A 14,808-nucleotide genomic window follows, 5' to 3' on the forward strand; every position below is an offset into this window, starting at 1 on the left:
GGACCCGTGAGGCAGGCCAGCACCAGGTTCAGGTCCCACTGTGGGACTGGGGACCTGATGTACAGGAAGAGATGATCCAATCCTTTAAGGAATTGGCCAGTCATAGCATGGGAGGATACCATGTGACCCAGCACCAGCGGGTGGAAGGCCGATATGGCTGCCAAGTACACCTGGTCGATATGGCGCCAGGCCCTGGGCTCTGAGGTGAAGGAGGTAGTCCAAAATGAGCTGGATCGGGGTAACCACGGGGGAAATGCCCTGCTCATCCGTCCATCGGGAGAACCGAGACCACTTTGCTAAGTGGCCTGGCATGTGGAGGGTCGCCTGCTTTCCAAGAGGACGCGCTGAACCCCTTCCGAGCACGTCCTCTCCTCCTGGCCTCAACATTGAGCAGCCATGCTGTGAGGTGGAGTGCCGTTAGGTTGGGGTGGAGGAGGCGGCCCTGGTCCTGCGAGAGAAGGTCTGGGCGGGATGGCAACGGCCACGGCAGAGCGACCGCCAGGCTTGTGAGGATCCCATACTAATACTGTCTGGACCACGCCGGGGCTATCAGGAGGACCCAGGCCCTGTCTGTCTTTATTTTTTCCAGGACCTTGCCTATCAGTGGGAATGGGGGAAAGGCATTGAGCAACCCGACTGACCAGGACAGGAGGAAGGCATCGGAGATAGCGCCCCATTCTAGCTCCCCCCCTCCCCGGAGCAGAACCGGAGACAGCAACGGTTCTGCCGGGTCACAAACAGGTCCACCTGGGGAGTACCCCACTCTTGGAAAAGCCTGTACACCATCTCTGGGTGAAGGGACCACTTGTGCTGAGTGGAGAAGTCCCTGCTCAAGCAATCCGCCCGTGAGTTCCAGGCGCCCGGTAGGTGGTAGGCCTGTAGGCAAATGTTGTGGCTATACAGAAGTCCCACAGCTTGAGGGCTTCCTGGCAGAGGATCGGGCCCCACCTTGTCTGTTGAAGTAAAACATTGAGGCCATGTTGTCCATTAGAACTCTGACCACCCGGCCCTCCAGGTGTGAGCGGAACGCTGTGCATGCCAGCCGCACCGCACTGAACTCCTTGATGTTTATGTGGAGGGCCAGGTCCTGTGCAGACCACAGACCTTGGGTCTGAATGTCCCCCACATGGGGTCCCTACCCCAGGTCCGATGCATCAGACACCAGTTCCATCGACGGGGGCCTGCCTCTGAACGGAACCCCGTGGAGCATGTTCCCGGGGGAGGACCACTACTGTAGGGAGGCAATCACCGGTTCGGGCACAGTGAGGACTTTGTCCATCCTGTCTCTGGCCTGGGAGAATGCCAAGGCCAACCAGAGCTGGAGGGGCCTCATCCTGAGTCTGGCATGGCGGACCACATATGTGCACGCGACATGTGACCCAAGAGCTGGAGGCACACTCTGGCTGTTGTCACTGGAAACTTTTGACTGTGTCGATAAGCCCTTTCAGGGTCTCAATCCTGTCCGGTGGGAGGGAGGCTCTGGCCAACATGGTGTCCAGGACCACCCCACTAAACTCTATGCATTGTACCGGGACTAACGTGGACTTGATGTTGTTTGCCAACAGGCCCAAAGTGGCACACGTGGACAGAAGGAGCACCATGTGATCCCGCACCTGCGACCAGGAGCTGCCCTTGACCAGCCAGTTGTCCAGATAGGGGAAGATCTGGACCCCACAGCGCCTGAGGTAGGCTGCCACCACCGACATACACTTTGTAAATACTGTGGGGGCAGTGGACAGGCCAAACGGGAGGATCATGAATTGGTAGTGTTCCTGCCCAAACGTGAAACGGAGGAAGCGTCTGTGCCCCTCAAATATATGGATATTGAAGTACGTGTCCTGCAGATCGAGGGTGGCGTACCAGTCCTCGGGATCCAGGGAGAGGATAGTGGAGGCCACGGAGACCATGTGGAACTTGAACTTCACCATGTACTGGTTCAGGCCTCGCAGGTCCAGGATGGGCCTGAGCCCGCCTTTGGCTTTCGGAATAAGGAAATAGTGGGAATAGTACCCCTTGCGTTTGAACTTCGCTGGTACCACTTCCACTGCTCCTAGGCCAAGGAGCCGCCCCACCTCTTGCTCGAGGGGTCCCCCAGGAGGGACGGGGGCAGAGGGTGGTTGGGTGGGGTGGAGGTAAACTGAAGGGTGTAACCCTGGGAGATGGTGTTGAGGACCCATCAGTCAAAGGTCAGCCGCGACCACTCTGGGAGGAAAGCACACAACCGGTTGGAGAAGGGAAGCTTTATTTGGGGTAGATCCCTGATGAGAACTGATAGGGCGCCCCTGGGCATCCCATCAAAACTGCTGTTTCCCTGCCTGTTTGCCCTTGGAGGACCCAGGCTGCGGGGCAGGCCAAGACTGCCTCCGCGGGTGTTTTATAGTCCCACGACTTTTTATAAGGGGGCTTGTATTTAGAGTGGGTGGCCTGGGCAGGAGCCTGCTGCAGCTTCAACTTAGGTCTAGCCAGAGCCGGAACATAGAGACCCAGAGTCTGAAGCGTCGTGCGGGAGTCTTTCAGGCTGTTCAGCTTTATATATGTCTGTTCCACAAACAGAGCTTTGCCGTCAAATGATAGGTCCTGCAGAGAGGTCTGCGCCTCACTGGACAGCCCAGAGAGCAGGAGCCATGACGCCCTTCTCATGGTCACTGCAGAGGCCATGGACCGCGCAGCCGTGTCCCGCTGCATCCAACGCTGCCTACAGGGTTGCCCTGGCAGCCGCTGTACCCTCCTCCACCGGTGCTTTGAACTCCTTCCTGTCATGCTCCTGGAGGGAGTCCTCAAACTTGGGCAAAGAGCCCCACAGATTGAACTCATACTGGCCCAGAAGAGCCTGATGGTTCGTCACCCATACTGGAAGCTCAAGGACGAATAAATTTTCCTTCCAAATGAATCCAGCCTCCTTGAATCTTTATTTTTCAGAGTAGGGGCTGGTTGGCCCTGCCACTCCCTGTGGTTGACCAACTTGACCACCAGGGAGTTAGGGGCAAGGTGGGTGTATAGGTATTCATGCCCCTTGGCGGGCACAAAATACTTGCGTTCCGCTCTCTTAGAGATGGGGGCCGATGAGGCTGGGTTTTGCTGCAGGGCATTTGAAATTTTCACCACCCCTTCGTGGAGAGGCAAGGCCACCCTGACCGGTACCAAGGTGGACAGAACGTTAAACAGGGAGTCTGAGGGCTCCTCCACCTCCTCTGCCTGAAGGTTGAGGCTTGATGCCACCCTGTTGAATAGCTCTTGGTGGGCTTTAGAGTCCTCCTGCAGGATGGAGGAAGGAGGGGCCGTAATCGCCTCATCAGGGGAGGGCAAAAAGGCAGGCGCAGTACTTTGTATATCCACCAGCACCGGAGGATCCACCACCTGGTCAGTCTCCGGGCACAGCGCTGAGGATGTATGTCCCACTGACTCCTTCCTCGGAGGCCGGGAGAGGGAGGCCGATGGTTGTTCTGAGGCTCCAGCCACCGAGCGAGCCCCCACCGGGGGCTGCGTCGGGGGCCATGGTGCCCACTGGTACCATTGTGCTGGCCACAGGGCCCGGTGCCACTGCAGATGCGGTGGCACCGGTGGAGCAGGCTGTTCAGCCTGGCTAGCCTGAGCCATTGATGGACGGCTACAAAGGGAGGCCGGGCTGATGTACAACCTGCCACCCTCCTGGACCGGGAGGAGTGGCAGCGCCAGAAGTGGTACCAACCTCGAGACCGTGACCTTGACATGGAGGACTGGTACTGTTGGTAACAGCTACTCGGCGATTGGCTCTGGCAGGCGGATCGCCAGTGATCGACACCAGGGGCTGCGGGATCAGTGCCGTGGCGGGGTCCTGGAGCGAGATGACGAACTGGAATGGCGTCAATGTTCGTATCACAACCGGCTACGATAGCCCCTCCAAGACGAGGACCTATGGCATCATCTGCCTTGGTCCCATCTGTGTTCGCTCCTTGAGGCGGAGTGGTGCCTGGAGTCTCTGTCAGACAGAACCCAGCCAGACAACCTGGTGGGAGTCAACGGCGACACACGTGGACTATGCACAGAATGGTCACTGAGCGGTGAACGGCATCGGAAACGTTCCCTCGACCGAGACCGGAACCGAGTCGGGGGCAACTGTGGAGATCCCAGCGGCAGCTTGCCTCTGGACTGTGGGGCCAACATTGGCAGTGCTCCTGGTGCTGGCATGGACATAACGCCCTAGGCTGTCTGCAGGGCCTCCGGTGTGGAGGGCATCCGGACATCCGGGGAAGCCTGCTCTGAATGGGCAGGGCTACTTGCCTCTGACTCAAGTCGAGTGGTAGAGGCCGATGGGGATCGAGGACTGCCCAGCATGGGTCTAGCCTCTGCCCCACTTTCACTCCGGTGCTGTGGCGTAGAAGGCCTCTTCCTAGCCTTCTTGGCGTGCCCCGTGGATGTGGAGCAGTGCCGACTAGTAGATGGTGCTGAGGGGTTGCCGCGCACCGCAACCGTGGTGCCTGGTATCGACCCAGAGTCTCTCTCTCTCTTGGTCTGAGTCTTAAACGACTTGCAAATCTTGCTGCGATCGCTGAGATGGGTTCCCCCAAACAGTGTAAACAGTCCGCGTACGGATCACTCACTGGCATAGGTCGCCTACAAGTGTTGCATGACTTAAAACCCGGGGCGAGGGGCATGCCCTGGCCCGGGCGCACTAGCTAAACTATCAAACTAACTAACTAAGCTATACAGGTACTATACACTGAACAAACAAGAGTTCTGGGGACGAGCTACAGCAAAGCTGGTGCAAAGCTGGAGCAGAGCAGTTTCGCAGCAACTTCACTGGCGGCAAGAAGGAACGGGGGGGAGTGCGCAGTACCCCTTATACCGCGCCATGGAGGCGCCACTCCAGGGGTCACTAGGAGCGCTCCTCTACGGGACCTGCTAGGGGAAAAACTTCCAACACCGGAACACGCACACCTATTGTGGAATGCACATGAGCAATCACTTGAAGAAGAATTACACTGGTCTACAATTTTTGAGAAGTTGTCTGCTTCAGAGATAAAATGTGCTATTTATTATGTATTTTGATGTGCTGAATTCAAATATGACAGTTAAAACAACTGATTGGCTACTGTTTCTAAGATATTTAAGTTTTTACATTTTATGTTTATGTATATTGTGTAGATAGTAGAGTTTTAATCATAAATTGTAAACCTAGGTCTTTTCATGTGGTTATGGTTGCTTTACATGATAATATTTCACCTGTCCTGTTTATGTAACACTTTAAAAATCAGCAAAAGGGTTATATAAATAGAATTTATTATGAAACAAAAGGCAAAAAACTATTCTGTACATAGTTTAGTCCTATTCAGTGTCTACTCGGCGCTTCTTCGCTTGTCTCTTGTATTCATTAAATGGAGCATCTCTTGTCACTGTCCAGCAATAGTCTGCAAGCATTGATGGGCTCCATTTGCCCTGATAGCGTTTCTCCATTGTTGCAATGTCCTGGTGAAATCGCTCGCCGTGCTCGTCGCTCACTGCTCCGCAGTTCAGTGGAAAAAAATCTAGATGAGAGTGCAAAAAATGTATCTTTAGTGACATGTTGCAACCAAGGCTTTTGTATGCCTTGAGGAGGTCTTCCACCAACAACCTGTAGTTGTCTGCCTTGTTGTTTCCGAGAAAATTTATTGCCACTAACTGGAAGGCTTTCCATGCCGTCTTTTCCTTGCCACGCAATGCATGATCAAATGCATCATCTCGAAGAAGTTCACGAATCTGAGGACCAACAAAGACACCTTCCTTTATCTTAGCTTCACTTAACCTTGGAAATTTTCCACGGAGGTACTTGAAAGCTGCTTGTGTTTTGTCAATGGCCTTGACAAAGTTCTTCATCACACCCAGCTTGATGTGTAAGGGTGGTAACAAAATCTTCCTTGATTCAACAAGTGGTGGATGCTGAACACTTTTCCTCCCAGGCTCCAATGACTGTCGGAGTGGCCAGTCTTTCTTGATGTAGTGGGAATCTCTTGCATGACTATCCCATTCACAGAGAAAACAGCAGTACTTTGTGTATCCAGTCTGCAGACCAAACAAGAGAGCAACAACCTTCAAATCGCCACAAAGCTGCCACTGATGTTGATTATAGTTTATGCACCTCAAAAGTTGTTTCATGTTGTCATAGGTTTCCTTCATATGGACTGCATGAATTGGAATTGATGGCAAAACATTGCCATTATGTAGTAAAACAGCTTTAAGACTCGTCTTCGATGAATCAATGAACAGTCTCCACTCATCTGGATCGTGAACGATGTTGAGGGCTGCCATCACACCATCGATGTTGTTGCAGGCTACAAGATCACCTTCCATGAAGAAGAATGGGACAAGATCCTTTTGACGGTCACGGAACATGGAAACCCTAACATCACCTGCCAGGAGATTCCACTGCTGTAGTCTGGAGCCCAACAGCTCTGCCTTACTCTTGGGTAGTTCCAAATCCCTGACAAGGTCATTCAGTTCACCTTGTGTTATGAGGTGTGGTTCATAGGAGGAGGATGGGAGAAAGTGTGGGTCCTGTGACATTGATGGTACAGGACTAGAAGTTTCATCCTCTTCCTCTTCCTCGTCTGACTCAAGTGAGAAGGATTCTGGTGCATCAGGAACCGGCAGTCCTTCTCTGTGGGGTACTGGGCGTATAGCAGATGGAATGTTTGGATACTGCACAGTCCACTTTTTCTTCTTTGACACACCTTTCCCAACTGGAGGCACCATGCAGAAGTAACAATTGCTGGTATGATCTGTTGGCTCTCTCCAAATCATTGGCACTGCAAAAGGCATAGATTTCCTTTTCCTGTTCAACCACTGGCGAAGATTTGTTGCACAAGTGTTGCAGCATATGTGTGGGGCCCACCTCTTGTCCTGATCTCCAATTTTGCAGCCAAAATGTGATAGGTGATAGGCTTTCTTAACCATAGTGGTTATACTGCACTTTTGTGATGCAAAAGTCACTTCACCACAAACATAGCAGAAGTTATCTGCACTGTTCACACAAGTACGAGGCATCTCTGCTCACTTTGGCTAAACAGAAATGTGACCCTTTGCAAAATCAAACACTGACAAATAAGAGAGCACGACACTGTATGATTTCTAGAGCTGATACAGGGCAATTTGTTCAGCAGTGTGATGTAAGCTTCATTATGATTGCATCATCCATGACTTCTAGGAATAACATGATGCAATTCATATCATGTATGACGCAATACCAGCTTCAGATTGCATCATTCATTGTTTTGCCTAAAAAGCAAGGACTGTCCAAACCCAGTCATAGATTTATTCATAGATTCAGTCAAAGATATATTTTAGTCATTTCTGGTTTAAATTGAGATCCCTTCCCTTTATAACTCACTTATCCTCCGCCATTCCCAAGTCAAGGGTCGTATATACTGACCCAATAGCATATCTTGAAAACTAGAGCCAATCAACAATTTTAAGCATCATTTTCGTTCTCAGTGACCCAGAATTAGTAAAGTTTGACTACATTTATTTCAGAAGCATTTTGGCCGTAGAGCAGTGTTATTATTTATTAATTTAAATAGTGCCGTAAACTTATATGGCACTTCATAGATATAAGACAATGGGTAAATCCTGGTCCCATTGAAGTTAGTGGGAGTTTTTCCATTGCTAACATTTACTACCAAGTGATAGTGCTTACTTTCATAAGTAGTCCCTTTGACTTCTGTGGAGTTACTCATGGTGGAAGTGTTTGCAGAATTGGGCCTTGATCCTATGCCCTTTAGTCAATGGCAAAACTCCATGGACTTCACTGGGATCAGCATCTGGCACATTATACGCTGTTTGACATGATACGCTGAGGGATGATAAACACTATGGGGAATGACTAAAAATAATTTTTAAAAACTGTTGAATTAACAACTTTGGATAACTATCTAATACATATAACTACCATTGCATGAATTTAAGTACAAACCTTTCTATTTTGAAGTATTGATAAGCAAATTAAATCACACTGATAAATCTATGAAATCCTTGCCTAAAATATATAATACTAATTGTAATTTTTGGCATCCCTCTGGTGCTGCTTAGCTTGTCACTCAATATTTCATTTCTTTTACACCTACGACACATTGCTCATTAATTTATTTGTGCACCTTTGAGTAATGTTCTGAGAACTGAGGCAGCAACACATATCTTACTTAAGCAAATGATTGAAATCTTTAATACGATGCTTCAGAATAATGTATGAAGTCTCTCAAATGTCCTATAGTCTTGACCCGTACATCTTAAAGAGTGCATCCTATCTCATTTTTATACCCTCTGAGTTGCCTCCTATTTACCAAATCCCCATAAATTCTTTGTCTATTCTCCCTGCTTTACTTGTTTCTAACTGAACTGAGGTACTGTACTGTATATTTCAACTTGTAAACAGAAGATCTTATTTTTTAGTTGTAATATTTCTGTGTAATATTTTCCAAACTCTTTTATTGTATTTCACAGTTAAAAAGCCACCTGGATATTCCCTTTCTATTCTTTTTCTTAAACTATCTCTAAGCCTTTCTGTGTGTTTTTGTAATCTGTAAAACAGACTCTTACAACAGGTTTTCAAAAGACTTGTGCAGCTGGTAGCTTTTTGATTATTTCATATATCAGTTGTACTAAATATTGGTGATCTGCTTTAGAAAGATATTAACACTTTTGTCGCTGCAATTACACCTGTGCATTGTTCTATTATACTAGAGAAAAAACGGAGCCTAGCAGATGTACATATGGGGGACGGGGGGCAGAAAAGTGGTATAATAAATCTATTATACCAGAGTGTTTTGTGATAGCTTCAAAGAACAGATGAGAACACATCCAGGTGTTGTTCAAACCCCAATATGTGGTCAAATGTATGTAGTAAAAATTAAAGTGGCAAAACTAAAGTACATGGTTCAGACTCGTGAATGTAACTGTGGCTTGCAATATTTTAAAAATTCCTTATTGTTTATGAGAGACGTTGAACACTGTTATGCAAGAAAAATAAGGGATTTGGATATTTGCAACTGTCTTCAAGACTGTAAATACATGGTGGATAAGTGGATTGTGGTGTTCACTGATATCTTTTGGGGACAATGTCAATATTTTTACACTGCATGTTAAATTAATTCTGTGTTCTTGAAGTAAAACATCCCCTATTATACTGAAAGAAAAATAAGTATTAGTGAGTTGAATGGGTTCCGAAAAAATTGTCAGTTATCGGTGGCATCTAGAATTTTCAAGAAATAGTCGAAATAGTGTCTAAAGGAGGATGATCAGTTATATGCATTTTAAAATTCATCTAAAATGTTGATCTCTCACATCAGCTATACAAAACAGGTTTTAGAATGTCATGCAACAAGGGACTTGGCATTTACTAGGGTCTTGCAGGCACTAATGGCTTGACTGCATGGGGAAATAACCTAATGCAGAATAGCTATTTCACAGTAGCTCTCCGTGTGGACACTTATATTCTGCAAAGAGTGCCTTTGTGTGGTTTAGTTTAATTCAACTTGGAAGTAGAATAATCTGCAAAAAGGCACTTGGTGCGGTGTACTTTAGTTTTGGTACAGAAGAGGAGTTTCTACATAGGGAGTTAGCATAGAATAGCTATTGTGCTTTAAATTCACACCCTAGTTCATTCCACTCTAACTTCCCCATGTAGACAAGCATTCATACTAGGGCTGTCGATTAATTGCAGTTAACTCACGCAACTAACTCAAAAAAATTAATCATGAATAATTGCACTGTTAAACAATAGAATACCAATTGAAATGTAATAAATATTTTGGATATTTTTCTATATTTTCAAATATACTGATTTCTATTACAACATAAAATACAAAGTGTACAGTGCTCACTTTATATTATTATTTTTTATTACAAATATTTGCACTGTAAAAATGATAAAACAAATACAGTAAAAATTGTTTTATCCAGCATGTTGGGGAAGGGTGCTGGTGAGTGAAAAATGCTGGTTAACTAAGAGGGAGGGAGTTTGGGTGTAGGAGGGGGTGCCGGGCAGAGCGTGGGCTCTGGGAGGGAGTTTGGGTGTGGGAGGGGGCTTGAGGCAGTGGCTTGGGGCGCGGGAGAGGGTGAGGGGTACTGGACTCAGGGGCCCCTTGTAGGACTGATGAATGAAATTGTTTTTAATTGTTTACATTATTAATGTAACTTCATAAGTAAAGTTTTATGAATGAAACAATATTCATTCATAAAACCGGTTACCCCAATAACTGGCTAATTAACAATTAAGATGCTTGTTAAGAGCCATAGCTGTTCAGTTAGCTGCCTTTGTAAGTTTCACTATCAATCCAATTCCTGCTTAAATCACCGAGACTTGCACTGTTTCAGTATTGTAATTTCTGTTCTGTTCACTGTTTGCCATATTGTAATTCAAACTTCATTTTAAAACGCTTACTCCATTTTGTAAGGGCTTCCTGCAACCTTCATTTTTGCAAACCCTGCTGTAATCTTATTAGTTTAGTTTAATGTGTGAATGAGGTATGTATGGATGACGGAATCAACCTCCAGCCCCAGCCTATCCTGATTAAATAGAGTTCAAACACCAACGACTGAAGATGCAGACAAGAGCCCTAACAAAGTAAGAAGAATCCACCCTAAAAAGAAAAGGTACAATAGAAGGAAGATCAAAGCCCGGTCCGAGGCTGAAAGTCATGTCTGCAATTGACGGGTGATCAATCACCAAACCCAGAGGCAGCGTGACACAGCAAGACCTATAGACTCTGGATTCAAACTAAAGCCTACAAAAAGGATGGGTGAGATGGAAAACTTTGGAGGAGGGTAACATTCTGCTGCCAACATGGAAGGGCATCGGTGCATGCCCAACAGAGACCCAGCTCGTCCTTGTGCCCGGCTTTCCTGGCCAGTTAGCCGCCACAAGCTACGAACCCAAGCTGCAAACTCAAGCCACAGACTCAAGCAGGACTGGTAACTATGCAGCAGCTGCAGAACATCTGATGGGTGTGTGTGTGTGTGTGTGTGTGTGTGTATAAGGATTAAGATATTAGTTATTGGTCATAAATCAAATTGTTATCATAATAAATGTGGCATCTTTATCTTGTCCCCTTTAATAAGATCCTGCTAGTTTTTATTGGTATAACACCCTCACCTCGGACCGCTTCCTGAAAGCGGCGACCTGTCCCGGCTGCTCCTAAGCGGAGGTGCGGCAGGCCAATGGGAGCTGCATTGCTAGCGCTTGGGGCGGGGGCAGCACGCAGAGCCGCCTGCCGCGCCTCTGCCTAGGAGCCGCCGGGACAGGTTGCTGCTTGCAGGGAGCTGCCCGAGGTGAGAGGCCCCCGGATCCAGTACCACCTCCTGCGCCGAAGCCCCCTCCCACACCCAAACTCCCTTCCAGAGCCCATGCCAATCAGACTATAAACCAGAATTTCAATGAAGATCAAAATGTCGGTTTATAGAGCATTCCGGTTGGTGAAGTGCCAGATAAAACAGCTTTTACTGTAGTATTTTTCAATTCACCTCATACAAGTAGTGCAGTGCAATCTCTTTATCATGAAAGTTTAACTTACAAATGTAGCGTTATGTACAACAAAATTCAATGTGCATTTAAGAATAAAACAATGTAAAACTTTAGAGCAGGGGTGGGCAAACTACAGCCTGCGGGCCACATCCAGCCCACGGGACCATCCTGCCCGGCCCCCGAGCTCCTGGCCCGGGAGGCCCCTGCTGTCTCCCCTCCCCCGCAGCCTCAGCTCGCTCGCTTGCTCACTCTGCCGCCAGCACAATGCTCTGGGTGGCGGGGCTGTGAGCTCCTGGGGCAGTGCAGCTGCACAGCCTGGCCTGACCCGGTACTCTGTGCTGTGTGGTGGTGGCAATGGCAGCGTGGCTTGGCTCCAGCTGGCGGCATGGCTGTAGTGCCACCAGCCACCGGTGGTCCAGGCAGTGCGGTAAGGGGGCAGGGAGCGGGGGGATTGGATAGAGGGCAGGGGAGTTTTGGGTGGTGGTCAGGGGGCGCGGGGGTGTGGATGGTGGTGGTGGGGGAACAGCGGGCTGAATAGGGGTGAGGGTCCGGGGGGGCAGTCTGGAATGAGAGGAGGGGTTGATGGGACGGCGGGGGGTCGGGGGCAGTTAGGGGACAGGGAGTGCGTGTGTGTGGATGGGGCAGGGATCCCAGAGGGGCCATCAGGGAACGGAGGGGGGGGCTGGATGAGGCAGGAGTCCCGGGGGGGGCAGATAGGAGGTGGGGGCCGGGCCATGACCCCCTCCCCTAACCGGCCCTCCATACAATTTACAAAACCCGATGCGGCCCTCGGGCCAAAAAGTTTGCCTGCCCCTGCTTTAGAGCCTACAAGTCCACTCAGTCCTACTTCTTGTTTTGCCAATTGCCCAGACAAACAAGTTTGTTTACATTTATGGGAGATACTGCTGCCCACTTCTTATTTACAATGTCACTTGAAAGTGAGAACAGGCGTTCGCATGGCAGTTTTGTAGCTGGCAGTGCAAGGTATTTACATGTCAGATATGCTAAACATTTTTATGCCCCTTCATGCTTTGGCCACCAGTCCAGAGGACATGTTTCCATGCTGGTGATGCTCAGTAAAACAATAATGCATTAATTAAATTTGTAATTGAACTCCTTGGTGGAGAATTGTATGTCTCCTGCTCTGTTTTATCTGCATTCTGCCATATATTTCATGTCATAGCAGTCTCAGATGATGACCCAACACATGTTTGTTTTAAGAACGCTTTCACAGCAGATTTGACAAAATGGAAAGAAGGTACCAATGTGAGATTCCTAAAGAAGAGCAACACTCTGATGCGGAAACTACAGAACCTGAACCACTACTAAAAAAGAAAATCAACCTTTTGCTGGTGGCATCCGACTCAGATGATGAAAATGAACATGCGTTGGTCCACTCTGCTTTGAATCATTATCAAGCAGAACCCGTCATCAGCATGGACCCATGTCCTCTGGAATGGTGGTTGAAGCATGAAGGGACATATGAATCTTTAGCACATCTGGTATGTAAATATCTTGTGACGTTGGCTACAACAGTGCTATGCGAACGCCTGTTCTCACTTTCAGGTGACTTTGTAAACAGGAAGCAGGCAGCATTATCTCCCATAAATGTAAACAAACTTGTTTGTCTGAGCGAATGGCTGAACAAGAAGTAGGACTGAGTGGACTTGTAGGCTCTAAAGTTTTACATTGTTTTATTTTTTAATGCAGTTTTTTGTATATAATTCTACATTTGTAAGTTAAACTTTCATGATAAAGAGATTGCACTACAGTACTTGTATGAGGTGAATTGAAAAATACAATTTCTTTTGTTTTTACAGTGCAAATATTTGTAATAAAAGATATAAAGTGAGCACTGGACACTCTGTATTCTGTTGTAACTGAAATCAATATATTTGAAAATGTAGAAAGCATCCAAAAACATTTAAATAAATGGTATTCTATTATTAACAGCACAATTAATCAAAATTATTTTTTTAAATCGCTTGACAGGCCTACTTAATACAAATAATTTCTATCCATTAACCAACATGTTGAGTGAAACTCTGACTCAGTTCAGTTAAAGAACTGTCTGTGCCTTGAAGGTATAACTGCAGAAAATCATGAACTCTTCTTATAGTGCAAGGTGGAGGCTCTCTTTTCCAGCCCAGTTACTCTTCTTCTAGAAAAACATCTCACGTTAAATAGGCCATCTGACAAATATCCCAAAAGAACATAATACACTTGGAATACTGAGATCTGAACTGACATAATTTTGGCAAAAAATACACATGAAGTATATTTGTGTGAAGGTTTAAAAATAGAAGACTGTCATATGTGGCATTGGAGGCCAGGTTGACTCATGATTGATGACATTTGAAAGAACATACCAAGCTTAGAAAATGACTTCAGAATCATCAGAATTTAGTAAGATATAGATGGCTCTCTGAAGCTGTATCTGCAGCAAGGGTGCTGGGAATTCCAAAAACTATTTTGTGGATGATACATAACGTGCTGCCAGACACTATTTGAAAAGATCCAGAATTTATAGTTTTCAGTTTGCATTAATAAATGACTAATGTCATTTATTTTAATAACTTATTTGTACTTACAAGTGCTTTTTCAACTGTTTTCAGTTTTTAGATTTGGTGCAACTCCTAATTTAAAGCTGGAAGACTAGTGCCTTCATGTCCTGGCCTTTCCCCTTGTTTACACACACACTCACTTATATGACAAATTTATCAGAGCAGCCAAGAATATTTTTGTTATTGCCATTAGTTTGCAAATATATTCGCGTCTCATTCAATCTCCCCCTTTCTTCTCCAGTTTTGTGCTTAGATCTCACTGACTATAATACTGAGTATTATACAGAAAGTCATTAGTATAACTGAACATGTTTATTATTGGATTTTTATTTTTTTTAGCTGTGCTGTATTGAGAGTTCTTGGTCTAAAATATCCCCCATCTGAGCACCAATTGATTAAAATGAAGGTCACAATTCAAGGAGAAATGGTACAGTATTTGCCTTTTAATAATCAGAAACCAAGTACATTAAAGTTAAGCCCTAAAATTTGGGACTGCTGCACTCTAGGTATGGGGAAAATATTCTTTGTTCTTAGCAGTGAATTTTCTTAGAATATCTTTTTGATTTTTCCCCTTTTAATTTCCTTTTGAGAGTGTTTTTCTTTGCTTTTCACAATAATTTTAGTGTGAAGATTAATTTTTAATATAATTAATGTAAGTATATGTTCTTCTTCAAGTTGTGTTCTTATGGGTGCTCCACTTCAGGTACACACGGACCTTTGATTGGAGATTTTTGGTAGCAGTGCCCATTTGGCCCATGCATGTGCCCTATAGAT

The 14,808-nt window shown here is 46.5% G+C and overlaps 1 protein-coding gene across 1 annotated transcript in view; it reads left to right on the forward strand.

Moving 5' to 3' along the window:
* The first annotated feature begins 3,824 nt into the window (after positions 1-3,824).
* The window catches only part of ARMC4 (armadillo repeat containing 4), a 196,603-nt gene continuing 185,619 nt past the window's right edge, over positions 3,825-14,808 (forward strand). The window contains exon 1 of the mRNA XM_034759339.1: positions 3,825-3,988. Within this exon, the coding sequence (XP_034615230.1) occupies positions 3,825-3,988 (164 nt within the window). The remainder of the gene's footprint in view (positions 3,989-14,808) is intronic.

Source organism: Trachemys scripta, chromosome 2 (genome assembly GCF_013100865.1).
Source record: "Trachemys scripta elegans isolate TJP31775 chromosome 2, CAS_Tse_1.0, whole genome shotgun sequence".
Classification (NCBI taxonomy): Eukaryota; Metazoa; Chordata; order Testudines; family Emydidae; genus Trachemys; species Trachemys scripta.